At 44.7% G+C, this 16,353-nt stretch overlaps 1 protein-coding gene and 1 long non-coding RNA gene across 2 annotated transcripts; one reads left to right on the top strand and one right to left on the bottom strand.

Annotated features, from left to right (window-relative positions):
• Positions 1-5,321: 5,321 nt before the first annotated feature.
• On the bottom strand, positions 5,322-7,469 carry LOC129070729 (uncharacterized). The gene is made up of 3 exons (XR_008529149.1): positions 7,400-7,469; positions 6,225-6,318; positions 5,322-5,753 (listed from the first exon to the last, which is right to left on the bottom strand). It is a non-coding gene; the product is annotated as an uncharacterized LOC129070729 (long non-coding RNA).
• A 154-nt stretch (positions 7,470-7,623) lies between these two features.
• RAB5IF (RAB5 interacting factor) lies at positions 7,624-16,335 on the top strand. The gene is made up of 4 exons (XM_054573794.1): positions 7,624-7,961; positions 10,012-10,115; positions 14,222-14,351; positions 15,628-16,335. Exons 1-4 carry the CDS (start codon positions 7,848-7,850, stop codon positions 15,667-15,669), a joined length of 390 nt encoding a protein of 129 aa, XP_054429769.1. The 5' UTR covers positions 7,624-7,847; the 3' UTR covers positions 15,670-16,335.
• Positions 16,336-16,353: the final 18 nt, after the last annotated feature.

Genomic DNA, 16,353 nt, shown 5'->3' with positions numbered 1-16,353 from the left:
CTTTCTTGTCAGAAACCCTCAAACTGGACACTTGGCCTTGGGGCTTGGCATAATAGAAACACGCTGGAAGGGCTCTTCAAAATAAGTTAAATTCTCATTTTACATCTAAGAAACTATTCCCCAAAAAAGAAGTGATTTGAGTGGTTTGATTGCCTCAGGAGAGGTGGCTTCTTACATATCCTGTTCAAAGAACTGAAACCAAGAGTCTCCCACGTTGAGATTCAAACTGATGAGCTCTGGGCAAGCAAACACTTCTATAATGAAAGCTGACAGGGGTTATAGGGGTTATGTGGCTAGGGCCCCTCTCCAATGAAGGTAGGAGTGTTATCTAAGAACATCTACCCTTCCTGTAACTCATTGCAGAAATAGCTTTCAAATGTATTTCTGTTCCCTAATCTTGAGTGCCTGTGGTATATTGTCAGACCTCATTATGCCTCTACTCTTAACAAAGGGGCCGGGATGCTGCTTCCAGTCCTTGGGTATCAATGTAAACATAGACCGTGTTCAATAGTTTAAAAAAAAAAAAGGTGGGGGCGGGGGCGGGGGCAGCGGCGTTCCTTGAGATTGGTGGTCAAGAAAGGCCTCTTCCCTTTACTATTTTTCAAAGTGGTTCAATAAGAAACTTACTCATCTCAGACCCCTGAATAGGAATCTCTAGGGTGGGAATCAGGATTCTGGATTTAAAAGGTACACTCCAGTTTGGAAGCTGACAATGTGACAGCTCCCATGAGGCAGAGCGCAGGTCTGCAGCAGTAAGGCTGTAACCTCACTATGTTAGCCACAGGAGCGACAGAAAAGTCTGGACCTCGGGGGTGTGGAAATAATCACTGCTCTCAGCGTGACTGGTTTCCAGGGCACTCCGCTATGACCTAAGCCTGCGTACAAATGGCAAATGGCTCTGTCACTTCATTAGTTGGGACCATAGGTAAGTCAGTTTACCGCCCCAAACTTCAGTATCTTCATCAATACAATGGGAATATTCATGTCCTAAGAGGATAAAACAGGATAATCCATTTCACTGTCGTTATGTGTTATCTGGCCCCTCAGCACAGGGCTGACAGTAAAACAAGAATTAAAATAACTTGCATACCACACAGCTTTTAAGCAACAGTACTGGCACTCATTACCCAGAGAAGTACTTCTCCAGCCTTACTATCTGTCAATATCATCAGAAGAGCTTATAAAAATGCAAATTCCCGGACCTCAACCCCAGAGAGTCCAGCAATTAACGCTATTCTCTGATGCCACAGGAGACCCGATCGCTTAAAATCAGGACACTAATTTATCCCCAGGAAACTGCTGAGTTGGGGAGACAGCACCTCGTCTTTCAAAGGAGGTGAGAGAAAGAGGGTACCACGAAGTGGTCTCCCCAAACCATCTGACTTCGCCTTGGCCCCCAAGGAGTCTGTGGTGGCCTTAAGGTCAAGCATAGTCTTCTTGAGACCATCATTTTACTTATTTACTTATTTTTAGAGAGAGAAGGGAGGGAGAGAAATATCAATGTGAGAGCAAAACAATTGGTTGCCTCTCATAGGCGCCTAGACCATGGTCTGAACCCACAACCGTAGGCATGTGTCCTGACCAGGAACTGAACCAGCTACCCCTCACTCTAGTACAATGCCCAACCAACTGAGCCACACGGGTCAGGGCTGGGATTATCATTTTAATTACATAAGCAATCTACATTCACTATAGAAATAATTAAAATAAAAATCAAAGAAGAGGAGATTAACGTAGCGGTTCAGAGTTTGGCCAGTTCCCAGCTCTGGGAGGAAAACAAATGTATAATGTGTAAAATATTTAGCAAAATTGACACCTACTAAGGACACTTAAGTGATGGTAAAACATTTATTGTACACAAAAAGAAGAGAACCAGGATACAAACTCAGACCTCTACAACAGGTGCTCTTTTGTGGCTCACGGTTTTCCCTCCAGAACTGATTTCTGTGATTCCATCTACGTCTGTCTGGGGCCATTATCTTTTCCCTCAGAGCACACCTTCCTCTCCAAACCCTACTGCACAAGCAGCTGGCAGCAGTATAGAAGCATTCCGCTGCAGGGAGACATACAGATATACCTCGTTTTACTGTGCTTTGTTTTACTGAGCTTCAAAGATGCTGCATTTTTTTTTACAAATTGAAGGCAAGAATCTCCACCAGCAAAAAGATTATCAATCACGTTATTGTGGTGGTCTGGGACTGCACCTACAGGATCTCAGGAGTGTGTCTGCACTCGCCCCCAAGGCTGAGAGTAGTATGTGTTTAAGTGGTGCTAAAAAGTCCCAACCTGGCAAAGACAAATTTATTCTAATTCCAAATCTGTCTCACTTCCAAATCTGACTTCATCAAGTTCTTTTCCATACTAGACTACCCAGGATGTTTAACCAGGATTCAGCCAGATTCCCTGCTTCCTAAAATAAGGAAAACCTTGGGTGAACGAAAAAAGGGAACAAGACTCAGTCCCTTAGATGCCTTCTGGGCGAGGGCTCTCCACCACCGCTCCCCCGCTTGGCTTTCTCTGCTCCTGGAAAGCTGAGAGGGGAACATAGCTCAGGTTTCGGGTGCCTGTTGAGTTTCTGTGACACTCATGTGAACACAAATTTAATGAATCTCAGAATTAAAGGTCAGAGCTTCACAATATAATACAACATGACATATAAAAAATTCTTTTGGGAGAGGAGAATAAAATCATCTCTGCAGATGATGTGATCATAGGTGTAGAAAACCCTAAAGAACACACACATAAAAATCACGGTTAAACTAATAAATGGAATCAGCAAAGTTGTGGGATACATCAGTGCCCCCAAATCAGTTGTTTTTATACAATAACAATGAACAGCCCAAAACAAAATTAAGAAAATTTACTTAAAATAGCATCAAAAAGAAAATATACTTAAGAATTAACCAAGGAAGTGAAAATCATATATATTAAAAACTATAAAACATCCCTGAACAAATTGAAGAAGATGGAAATAAATGGGAAAACATTTTATGTTCATGGATTGGAAGATTTGCTATTGTTAAGATTTCAATATTACCCAAAGACATCTGTTGGTTCATTGCAATCTCTTATCAAAATCCCAATGGCTTTTTCTTGCAGAAATAGAAAAATTCATCCTAAAATTCATATGGAATCTTAAGGAACCTTCAATGGCCAAAATAATTTGAAAAAGAACAGTTATAGGACTCACTTCTTGATTTCAAAACATACTACAAACCTATGGTAATCAAAGTCATGTGGTACTGGCATAAAGACAGACAAATATACCAATGAAATAGAACAGACAGCCCTGAAAGGAACCCTCACGTATACGGTCAAATAATTAAAACAGCACACAAATCACCTGACCAACTTAAAAGCCATTCTCCTCCCTTAAAGCAGGTCTCTGATTAACACAATCCTTGAGTTATTTTACAGAGAGAGCACAGTGCAGGTGCCACCCCGTCCTCCAGGTGCACCCAGAACCAAAGGATTGGGACATGACAAGAACTTGAATACTGGAACCCTTACCTTAAGTGGCCAAGATCCAAGGTCCTCTAATTAAAACTGGCCTTTAACACCTTAAAAACTTGTCCTGAACCTTGTCTCCAGTTTCCTTGTCTGGCTTCCTGACAAACCCTTCTCTCTGCAAAAAACCTTGTTGCCTCAGACAGTGGCTTTTCTGGTGCCACAGGTAAAGAACCCTCTGATTTTGTTCAGTAATAAAGTGATTTTCAACAAGAAGGTCAAGGTCATTCAATGGGGAAAGGAAAGTCTTTTTAACAAATGGTGGTAGGAAAACTGGATATGCACATATACAAGAATGAAGTTGGACCCTTACCTAACACCATATTAAAAAATTAATTCTGAAAGGGGTTAAAAAGTACAAATTGCCAGCTATAAAAATAAACAAGGAACGTAAAGTACAACATAGGGAATATAGCCAATAATATTGTAATAACTATGTGTGATGCCAGATGGGGACTAGCCTCACCGGGGCGATCACTTTGTAAAGTGTATAAAAGCTTAATCATTAGGTGGTACACTTAAAACAAATGTAATACTGTATGTCAACTATAACTGAAAAATAAAATTTTTTATAAAAGATTTTTTTTATTTACTTTTAGAGAGAGGGACAGGGAAAAAGAAAGAGAGGGAGAGGAACATCAATGTGCAAGAGATACATCAGTCAGTCGTCTCTCACACACCCGCAACTAGGGACCAACCCAGGCATGTGCCCCAACTGGGAACTGAACCAGCGACCTTCCAGTTCACAGTCTGGCACTCAGTCCGCTGAGCCACACCAGCCAGAGCTGAAAAATAAATCTTAAAATATTAACTCAAAATGGATCAAAGACCTAAACATAAGAGCTAACACTATAAAGCTCTGAGAAGAAAACAGGAAAAGCTTGATGACATTGGCTATGGCAATGATTTCTTGTATATGACACCAAAGGCACAGGCAATAACAAATTACACAAATTGGACTTCATTGAAATTAAAAGTTTTGGCCCTGGCTCATGTGGCTCAGTTGGTTGGAGTGTTGTCCGGTAACTGAAAGATTGCGGGTTTGATTCCCAGTTGGGGCACATACCTAGGTTGCAGGTTCGATCCCCAGTTAACCTAGTCTGATTGTGTACAGGAGGCAACCAACTGATGTTTTTCCCTTACATCGATGTTTCTCTCTCCCTTCCTCTCTCTCTAAAAGCAATGAAAAAAAATATCCTCAGGTAAGGGTAAGAAAAACAAATAAAATTAAATTTAACTTAAAAAAAATGAAAGTTTTGGTGTATAAAAAGACTATCCACAGAGTAAAAAGACACTATCAGCCCACAGGAGAAAATATTTTCAAATCACATATATGATCAGGATTAATACCCAGGGTACATACAGAACTCCTAAAACTCAACAACAAGAAAAATGGCCAGACTCAATAGTGGGCAAAAGTCTGGAACAGATATTTGTCCAAAGATATACAAATGGACAATAAGCACATGAAAAGATGCTCAACATCTTTAATCATCACGGAAATAAAAATCAAAACCACAATGTGATACCACTTCATAGCACTTGCTATCAGAGAAACAGAATATAAACGTTGTCAAGGATGTGGAGAAATTGGAACCCTTGTGCGCTGTTGGTGGGAATTTAAATGGTGTAGCTGCAATAGAAAACATTATGGAGATTCCTCAAAAAATTAAAAATAGAATTATCATACAGCCTGGCAATTCAAATCTGGGTATACACCAAAAGCACTGAAAGCAGGGACATGAATGGATATTTTTGTACTAATGTACATGGACACATTATTCACGACAGCAAAAAGATGGAAGCGGCCCAAATGTCCCTCAATAAATGAACAGGTAAGCAAAATGTAGTATATACATACAATAGGCATTTAACAAACACTTAACAGTTGCTATTCAGTTTTAAAAAGGAAGAAAATTCCGACACAATGCTACAACATGGATGAACATTAAATAAGTTATGCTAAGAAAATCAATCAATCAGAAACGGACAAACACTGTGTGATTCCACTCTTGCGAGGTATTTAGTCCTATTCAGAGACAGAGAAGAACGGTCATTGTCAGGGGTTGGGGATAGAGCGAGTGGGGAGTTACTGGGTAAAAGTTTCAGTTTTGCAAGATGAAGATTCTGAAAAAGGGTGGTGGGGGCGGCTGCGGAACAAAATGAGCGTGCTTCACTGCGCCACTGAACTGCATGCTTGAACGTGGTGCATCAGATGCATTTTACGGCAAGGTGAATTTTAAGTTCTAAAAAAGAATTAACTCAATTTTCTTCCAATTTTCTCCATCTTCAGTGCCCCACTAAATCTCACCTGAATATCTTTTATTTTTTAATTACTATTTTTTTATTGTTGACACTCATTTGAATAACTTTTATAGCCTTTAGTCTCCCACTCTGATTCAGTCCTCCAAATAGGAGCTAGAATGATCTTGCCTAAGATGCAAACCTCAAAAGTAAAGTGTCCTGCTCAAATCCTTTCTGTGGCTTCCTCCTCCACCCTTGGGATAAAAACAAATTCCTCAACACGACCCTCCCTCTTCTTCCCCGTTTGTGGCTTTATTCCTTACCATTAACTAGCCCACATGGTTTTCTCTCCTGAAATGCTCTTTCACCTTCCCCCTTGTCCTCCCTTTACTTCCTACTCTTCCTTCAGAGCTGTCTTCCCTCACTCCCCAGTACTAACCTTTACCGTCGGACCCAGTAGGCTGAAACCGTACCTTTGCTGTCTTTGACTATGTCCTCGACTATGTCCTCCAACATTCTCTGACAGAGTGATCAGTTTCTCGCCAGTGCTGCATGCCACCAGGGAGCCTGTAAAAGAGGGTTTATACTGATGGCCCACTTCCAAGCTGGAGAGAGCTGGTTAGGCGTCACCAATTAGCATCTGGGAGGGAAACATGTTCACAAGAGGCAGGGCTAAAAAGAACAAAATCCAAAGGAAAGTAAGAACTAAAGGTGACACCCATGTGACTTAATATGGCCCTCCCATCAGGCCCTTACACAGTGTCTATTGCAGTGCGTTATCACCTTTGGGGAACAGCCCCACTCAACCTACTTAAACAGGGTCTTGGAGTTAGATTGTGGTGGAAAATACCAGCTATGGAATTCTGAAAAAGCTCTGCAGGAGATTCGTTTGTTTACCTAAGGTGGAGAACTATAGGTGAATGTTGGCAGGTATGCAGAGACTGTTCTGACCTTACCGTTATTCTTTCAAGACTTAAAGCTTAAGGTTAAAAGCAGATTTTGGAATCAGACAAACCCAGTTGAGTTGAGTGATTCTGGGAAGGTTACTATGTCTCTATAAAACCACCGCACAGAATTGCTGTGTCTCGGTCGCAACTTACTACATAGCACAGTGTGCATGGCACCATCTGGAGGTCTTACTAAAAAGCTGATTATAGGCCCCGCCCCCTGAATTTCTGAGGAAGTCCGAGAAGTTACTTTTCTAACCAAGTTCCCGCGTGATGCAGCTGCTGGTTAGAAACACGCTTTGTGAACTACTGACCTAGCACATATTGAGGACACAACAATGATTACGAAGATATCCTGATACCTAATAAAGCACTCTCTCCACTTGAACCCTGTTCAGAGTTCTCAGCTGGTCCCAACTTGCTCTATAGCCTTAGAAAATCATTTCTCCTTTTTGGGGGTCTCAGGGCTCACTTTAAACACTAAGTTCGTACAGAAAAGAGTTAACATCCTGAACGAAGTCCTAGCGAACTCGAAGAGTTAGGGGAGAACACGAGCAGGAGCTAAATCCTAAGAGGCAGCTTGGAGCTCCTGGGGAGCAAGGTTTAGGCTAAAAAGGTCGCCTCGGGAAGGGCAGGATCGCGCTCTGCCCTGCTGCCCGAGGATACAAGCTGCGGCAATCCGGGCGACACTCAAATCTAACCTCCGCTTTCGCTTTAGACGCCGTTCTTCACTCTGCACAGCGCCTCCTCCCGCTCGTGTCGCTCTCCCCACCAAAATTGTCCCTTCCCTCTCACCTTACCGCGCGCTGGGCGGAAGCTTACCGTCATTTCCGTCAAGCGTATAGCGCTTGGGCTGAGACGACAGCTACTATAGCACTCGGAAGGCTGCACGGTTGCCGATTGGCTGCGTGAGCACGTTGGCGGGAGGACGCACAATTCTGCGTTGCTCCTCCCCTCGCGGCACCTGGTCTCGGCCGGGCGAGCTGAGCTGGACCCCTTGATTAAGTGCGATCAACTGCAGCGCGCAGCGGAACCAGAGTGTAGATTGTCACTGCCGCCCCGCGCGCCGTGACTCGCGACCCCAGACCCTCGACTCCTTTTGGCTTGGCCCGCGCGCCCCAGGCCCTGCCCGGGCGGCGCGACGGGAGGATGAGCGGCGGGCGGCGAAAGGAGGAGCCGTCTCAGCCGCAGCTGGCCAACGGGGCCCTCAAAGTGTCTGTCTGGAGCAAGGTGCTGCGGAGCGACGCGGCCTGGGAGGATAAGGTACGGTGGGGGATCTGGCGAGGGCACAGGTTCGAGGAGCCGTCTGGCACTTGAGGACGTAAGGGCAGGCCCGAGCCTGCCCGGGTGCGGCCGAATGTTGGGGTGTCAGGGCGAACTCCGCGGGTCCGGGCCTGAGAGCCGAACTCGGGGCTCAACGAGCAGTGACCTAATGGCCGAGCCGCCTGTGTCACTTGCGCGGGAAGCAGCGTGGAGGGAGCAGAGGAGGTGTCACTCCCGGGCAGGGCGTGTGTCTGTATGGTGGAATTGAGCCGAATTTGAAATGACCTCCGCCTTTTCCTCTTAGTAGGATCTTGAATAAGTGACTTATCTTCTCCGAATTAAGTGCTTAACACAGTCGTTAGCATCTACTGGGTACATTCTCTGTCAGGTGTTCTTCCAGCATTGTCTTACTTAATTTTCAGAATAACTCTGAACTGGGGTACTGTGGTGCATTAAAGAAGCAGCAGCACATAATGAGGCTAACTGAAGAAGAGCTGCCAGTGCTTTATTGTTGAATGAGAAAAACCGAATACCTTAGGTGTGAGCGGGGAGACTGGGACCACCTTGCATGGGGGGGGGGGGAGAGAGAGAGAGAGAGAGTCGGGGGGAGGGGGAGAGTGAGCGAGGGAGAGAAAGAAGAAACATGTGAGGAATGGTTGGGGCTTCAAGATTTCCTTACCGGTCACATACATTCAGATCTGAGTTTGGGCACGCCCCACCTCTGCTCCATGATCTGGAAGGGACCATCACGAACAACCGGATTCCACCTGGCCTGAAAAGAATGCTATATTTGCAGCCTTTTTTGGGGGGTGGGGTGGAGGGGACAGGACACTGGTGGAGTAGGTTTTCCTACCTGGAGTTCCAGTAAGGGGGGATGGGAGGCACTTCCTGAAATTGCCCCAGCCATACCCAGCTCTTGTAAAAACCTTTCTGATCTGCTGTGTCATTTCTTCCTTCTAAGGACTGGTTTCTGCAATCTAGGGCAGGTCAGAAACCTGAGTCTTCCATGCCCTTGTACGTAGACTAGATAGGCTGGCACCTGCCTCCAGCACTTTTGTTTCTAATCCTTTCTCTCCTTTGTGACTTACTCGAAATCTAGCATGCAGGGAAGTGGTGCTGAGTAGATTGACTGTCAGCCCTTCTGCCCGGGGTTGATGTATCTAGGTCTCCCCAGGTGAGATAAGAGTTTATCAGTGGCCAATAGCACAGTTACTATCACAGTCATTTTACCACATGCCAAATCATTTTTGCAGCCTCTCAAAAAAGATAAATGACTTTTCTAAAAAAAATTTTTTAAAGAGTACATTTATTAAAGTTGGGAACAGTAAAAGAAGGAAGGGCTTAGGATAGAAGAAGCAACAGGAGAGAGCCTAGGTGGGGCCGCTTTGAGTGTTTAGAAATGTCGTAGGTCCCCTGACTGGTGTAGCTCAATTGGTTGGTCATCATACTGCAAACCAAAAGGTCACCAGTTCGATTCCTGGTCAGGGCACATGCCTGGGTTGTGGCCCAGTCCCCAGTTGGGGCATGAGAGAGGCAACTGTTCAATGTCTCTCTCCCTTCCTAAGAAAAAATAAAAACCTTAAAAAAAAAAAAGTTATAGGAAAAAAATGATCCCAGGCAAAGCTGCTTTGGCTCAATGGAAAGTCATGGAAAAGGGGGTCTTGGAAACAGGTTGAGGGGTTTGCCTGAGAGGAGCTACCTGCTGCCCATTACTTCCCCGGTTGCAAGTCTTGGGAGACCCTCAGTGTACAGAAGATGCCTGCCTGAGAGGGAAGAAAGCTGTCGGCGTGCTCCCGGGAGGGATATCTCATTTCTAAAGTTTTTATTTAGAGCACAGTCCCTAGAAGTCATCACTCAAGATAAATATTGTTTTGTTCACCATCTTTTTTAGTATAAGAGGTGGAGAGCCCCATACTATTGCTTTTGGGGATAAATTCCTCAAAAATGGAAGATGTGTTTAGCAGGAGACTTTTCTGTTCCCCACCTGTTGCAAGAGGTTCTCCTGTGGCACCTGCTCCAGATAATGCACGCAGTCTCTTTTTTTCTATAGGATGAATTTTTAGATGTGATCTACTGGTTCCGACAGATCATCGCTGTGGTCCTAGGTGTCATTTGGGGAGTGTTACCGTTACGAGGTTTCTTGGGAATAGCAGGGTAAGTCGTGGGTATCTTGCATTTTCATGATATCATGTTTTTTTCTAATACAGATTATATTTTTCTTTTCCGAATAAGGTCATTGTTACATTGGAAGATTTTTTTTTAAAAAAGTGTATGTGTGTGTAATGACTGAAGCAAAAGGTGTCCCCAGGAGTGCCAACTCCTGGGTCTAGTGCAGCGCTCCTCAGTTCATCAAGCCCAGGGGCATATTAGGTCAGGTATGTTACTTTCCTGAAGGCTGGGCCAGTCCATTCATTCATGGGTCCAAACTGATCTCATGCAAGAGGCTACCACACGCCTGTTGGTGGCAGGCATCATCTAGCTGTGGCGTGACCTTTGTTTGTAAGGAAGCTGGGAAAGTGAAAGAACTTCTGAACTTGACCATTCTGTCATGCCTGGCACTACACTAGATATACTGAATCTGGGCATTTTCAGAAGTTGTTTCAGGTCCCTACATTTTAGAGGCAGTGAAAAGGTCAAAGGTTTGGCCCTCCACTGTTACTATGCTCCTTTAAACAGTTGACACCACCCCCTGGTCATGGCTCTGCTTAACAGGCCGCTGAAAGTGAGTCCACGTGTTCACTGTCCAGCTGATTGGATCAAAAGGATGTGTGGGAGTGTCTTCAGATAGGAACCTCAGATAGGGCAAGCTCTGGCGGAAATGGACAGGCAGGGCTGTGACCTTTCCTCTTGTCATGCAGGGAGTACAAACGGTCAATATGGAAAAGTCACATTGAGATATATAGATATAGAGATATAGAGATATATATATATATAATATATATATATTTTTAGGGGTGATCACATCTCTTATTATTCAATAACTCTAGGGTGGAAAGGGTGAAAGAAATATCCAACTCATTTGAGTTGCCTCTTTTCTCAGAGGATAACCCAAAAGGAATGTTTCTTCCTTAACTAAGAAGGTTTTTGATTTATGATGCTGAGCAAAGCATCGGTACAGAGAAATCAGTAAGAGTTTATTCTCTGCCTGGCTTTGATGGAGTGGACACTTGCTGAGGGCTGCCGATTGCTGATGATGAGACACAGCAGCTGGTGCTCATGGAGGTCTTCCCAGGTTGGACTAGTGTACAAGTAGTGTTTTTAGAATGTTGGTCACCCCATTTGAGCTTTCTGTGAGAGAAAATGCCGATAAGGGGGAAAAGCCAGAGAAGGGGGAAGGCAGTCTAAGGGCAAGAGGGAGTTTCTCATCTGCCCAAGGTCACTTTGTCTAGGAGAGCTTCAGAGCCCCCTGAGCCTATCATGTCTTGGTTCCTAAGGGATTTCTGTGAAGTCACCAATGTGGAATAATAGAGCAAGGCTAGTCTAACTTGCTCTGTGGCAGAAGAGTTAAGCTTGCCAAAAAGACCTTTCTTTCCTTTCTCTTTTCTTTGTTTTTCTTTTCTTTCTTTATAGAAAGCTCTGGGTTCAAGTTTCCAGCTCTCCCACTTTCAGGCTACATAATTTTGTGCTCACCTTTCTGAGACTCCATTTCCTCATCACTAAAATGGGGAGAATAAAAATGCCTGCCTTGTAAGATTGATGTGTGAGTTAAATGAAATAACACAAGTAAATTGCTAAATGTAGTGCTTAATAAGTCATAGACACTCCATAAATGGTTCACTGCAATTATTATATGCAGTTATTATAAAGTTAACACTTTACAAAGAGTGGTCAAATACGGCTATTGAGAGGATAGGAAGTGTCTTTGGGAGTGAATTCATGGCTCACCCATAGAGCACAACACTGGTTTCTCTGGACTGCTTTGTGGGGTTCAGTCCCACATTGTCCTGCTAGAGCCAGAACTAGAATCCCTTCCCTCCTTTGGTTGGTACCTTTTCCCCTGCTCTTGGAAAGGGCCCAAGGACATTGATTTTTTTTTCTCCGTCTGTCAGACCCAGCTGCCTGGACCGAAGAGCAGAGCTGCTCTGGTGCTCAGTTCTGGTGCCTGTGGCCTCCCTGCTCCCTGCCTTAGCTGCCCTCTGTTTTGACCCCAGCTTGGCTTCTCATTTCTGGTGTGGCTACCAGTTAGGGCCCATTAAGGTAAAACCATTCCCTCGGATCTCAGTGATACTGTGCCTGAGAACGGAGTGATGGCTCTGCTCTGTCTGCTGAGGGTTTGTGTTACCAGGGAGGGACCCTGTCCATCCCTTCCTGCCTGTGTCTTTTGTAGCGCTTGGCACATGATTAATAGGTGCTCAGTGAATGCTGTTAAGTTTTTTTTAATAACTGAAATGAATTCCCTTGAAAGCAGGGCCACACGTTATTGTTGTCACGTTGCCTTCCAGCCCTGAAGTCGTTGTATTTGTTCGATTCATTATTTTGTTGAATTCTGGCAGAAGTGTTTAGGATAGGATTTTTAAAAACCCATTTGAGAGTCAGTCTTTTTAATGTTCTTCTCTAACCCTCAATCCAGCATGTTCTTTACACATTTGCTGTGTAGTTCTTGCCCTCGTTCACGGTGTAGAAATTATGCTCATCTTTAAAGCTCAGTTTGAGCCTTTCCAGTCCTTTCCAAGACCCCTCTCTCGACCACTAGACATTTAAATACCTTTGTTTCCATGACTTTACTTTCTACTAAGTGTGTAGCCCTAGGAGGCAGGGTTTGCGCCCGCCGGGCCTTTCTCCCCGCCGCTGCGCATGCGCCTTTCCCTCGGATCCCCCCGCCTCACCAGGCAGGCACCCGCACAGCACAGCGCACACTCGGTGAGCCTCCAGTCATTCTCCAGCACCAGCCCATTAGCTGGGTCCCAGAGTGGCATTTCTGTGTCCTGTTAGTAATCTTCTAGAGCCACTAACTTGGCCTGCCCAAAATGAAACTCTTGTTAGAGGGAAGTGGCCAGATTGGCCTAGTCCCAAGATATCTAGCATAAGGAAAGGATGTGGCCACAACATAGCCAAACCAAGGAGTCTTATTTCAGGTGAAATCCAAGAACAACTTTCCTTCTGCCTGACTTCCTGCTTCTGTTACTGAAAGAATTGTACTTCCAGGCCCTTAGGCGCCAGCCTTTGGGGCCTCTTCCCTCCTCATTCAGCCACTGTCCTGGTCCGTGTCCTCAAACTTTATTTGTGCTCTTGTCCTGAAACATGGTACTGCTCTAAGCCAATCTCGCAGCTCTGGTTCCCTCCACCTGGGAGAGAGCCTGTGCTCTCAACCACTTCCACACTAGACTTCCTGAAGTACGCACACCTGCCCAACCCCCCACCTTGCTCAGGGTCTGCCCCTCACCCTTGCATACTGATCGACATTGCTCAGCAGCATCCAACTGCCTTGCCCTATACCAGCCCCCACATCACCCATCAGGAAGAACCAGTTCTCTTTGCATTTTCCACCTTAGTCTTCAGGAGGGATATGTCTTAAGACATACAGCCCCCCATTAGGTTAGACATTGTAACTGGCATGAGCTCTTCCTTACCCTATAAAAGTTAGTTTTAGACGGGAATGGTACCAAGAGATTAGTGGGGCAGGGCCACATATTACTGCATTCTAATTGTTCCATCAGTTAAATAACACATGATGGGGCTCAAAGACCTTCCTAGAGGTGCTGGCAAACTTCTGGTTTCAACTCCACTGTCACTGCTGTTTTTAGCTCCCTAGTAGATGCTGAACTGAGGGCAGGAACTCTGCATCAAGTGCAGTAGCAGACAGACAATGGACATCCAGAAATTGTGTGGGAATTACGCGTGGGCTGCTTTGTATAAGCCCTTGCTTGCTCAACGAGTCCACGAAGCAGCAGCTTAACGTGTGTGTGTCCCGTGGCGTCCCCTCAGCCCAGCGGGAGCTACCTGCAGTCAGCTACTGGTCCTCCTTGGGACCAGCCTGTCTTACTTCAAGGGGGCTTGGAGAACTTAAATCTGCTTTTTAATTTATTTTATGCTTTGGCTGGGCAACTAAAAAGAATTGTTCCTTTAAATCTCTAGCTCAGCCAGATGGGTAGCTTCATTGAGGTCCTAGGTGTTTTTATGCATTATTTCACATTCCCTCGTAATTGAAATAGTTAACTGGGCAATAGCGAATACCTTGATGGAGCTGGACTGTGGTGGTGGGAGCTCTGAGTCTTCTGAGCTTACAGTTTATTCTTGGTGCTTGTCCTCCTTCCCTCCAGGTTTTGCCTGATCAATGCAGGAGTCCTGTACCTCTACTTCAGCAACTACCTACAGATAGATGAGGAGGAATATGGTGGCACATGGGAGCTCACGAAAGAAGGGTTTATGACGTCTTTTGCTTTATTCATGGTATGTGTAGCTGATAGTTTTACAGCAAGTATTGTCATTTCTCGAGTTACCTGAGGGAAACCTAATGATTGAGTGACACTGTGTGATGGGGGTACCATTTTTTCAAAAAGCTCCTGAGGCTGGAGGGCATGCCCACACTCGTCATGTTGCCCTAAAACATGCGTGATACAGTGCATCATCCCCCTGTGGTGTGCTGACCCGGGGCCCATCATCAGCTTTCACATCGGATTCTCAACTCCAGCTGTATGTTAGAAGTGGCTGGGAAACGATTTAAAATACATCCCTGGCATTGTTTATAAGAGCCAAAAGGTGCAAAGTCATCACCTGGTGAATGGATAAATAAAATGCACATTCATACAGGGTATTGTTTGGCCATACAAAACAATGGTGTGTACTGATACATGCTATAACATGTATGAACTTTGAAAACATTGTGCCAAGTGAAAGACTGTAGACAAAAGATCACATGTTACATGATTCCATTTATGTGAGATTCATACAGACAAAAAGTTAGATTAGTGGTTGCCAGTAGCTATGGGGAGGGGAAATAACTGATAATGGGAACATATTTTCTTCTGAGGATAGAAATGTTCCAGAATCAGTTAGTGATGTTTACACCTGTGAATATACTAAAAACCTCTGAATTCTGTATTTTTAAATGGTCTCAGTAACAAAATAAAATACCAGAAAACCCTCCTCTGAATTTTATACTTTATGGGATATAAATTATATCTCAAAGTTTGCTTTTTTAAGATCGATAGGCCTTAGCCCAAACCAATAAAATAAAAACCTCCAGGAGGTGGCACCTGGGCATCTACCCCAGGAATATGTACCTTGTATAGTTTTATAGATCCTAGGAGATTCAGTGGACAGCCAGTTAGGAGAATCTGTGCTGTATTTGATACGGCGCTGACACGGTACGATGGTGGTTTTGCTTTCCTAACCACCGTCTAATGCTAACCCTGACACCTACTAGCAGAAGTCTGCTTACCTGTATTGTTTCCACATCTATAACCCCACTCCCTGGCACTTGGTTTGCTGTTTGGCAGGGTGAGACGCTTATCTTGGGCGGGGCGGGGGGGTCCCTTTGGGAACACAGGTGGATGGCCCTGGGCTTTGTTAGAGACAGCTTGATTACAGTGAAATTATTTAGGTTCCCAAACGCAGTGGATAGCCCCTGGGAAGCCCACTGTACACACATTCTTATCTGACATTTTGTGGAATAGGAACCTACATTGAACAGGTGACCTATGAACATTCCTTTTCTCCTCTCTAGGTCATCTGGATCATCTTTTACACGGCCATCCACTATGACTGATGGTGTACAGTCCCCACCTGCGTCCTGTTTGGTCCAAAGGACCCTATTAGTTAAAGCACAGAAACATGATTGTAGGGGGCACCCCAGCTATGTGGAACCTGGAAGACCCATGTTTCCTGGACCAAGAATCAGTGTGGTGGGCGTCAGTGTTTTCTGCGAGGGTTGTAACCTGAAACTTTTTAAAGAACCATCCACCTTTTGGGGAAGCATTTCTGAATTGTTCATCACCAACCATCTCTTCTCGGATACCATCATGAAACACCTATTTGCCAATTGGAGCTGTCATTTAATTTGATGCAAATCTGGATCCGGATGAAACATTAAATTGTCTTCCTCAATTCTCCATCAGGTGTACAGTTTTTAAACTATCAGTGGCATTTGAAGTCTTCTGAAAACACTATGGCAGTATGTGCAAAGTTCATAGCACAGCACAAACAGCATCTAGTAGCAGTTTGCATTGTAGAATGTTTTCAGACACTTGAATAAATCAGATCTTTAATTGACAACCTGCTGATGATACCTGGTAAAGCCTTTCCAACCCCACCTCTAACCTGAGAACCTAGTAAGAACACTTAGAGGCGGTGCCCTCTCATCTCTGTCCCTCATCCTTTCCCGGGTCCCTTTGCAGCTTCATCCAGGCCCCCTTCCCTTTATGGGTTTAGGCTGAGTCCTTGGCTTTGGAGA

This window comes from Pteronotus mesoamericanus, unplaced genomic scaffold (genome assembly GCF_021234165.1).
Source record: "Pteronotus mesoamericanus isolate MK-2021 breed Mesoamerican mustached bat unplaced genomic scaffold, CSHL_Meso_final contig_25, whole genome shotgun sequence".
Classification (NCBI taxonomy): domain Eukaryota; kingdom Metazoa; phylum Chordata; class Mammalia; order Chiroptera; family Mormoopidae; genus Pteronotus; species Pteronotus mesoamericanus.
Note: the sequence above shows the minus strand (reverse complement) of the source record. Positions and strands in the feature narration are given on the sequence as shown.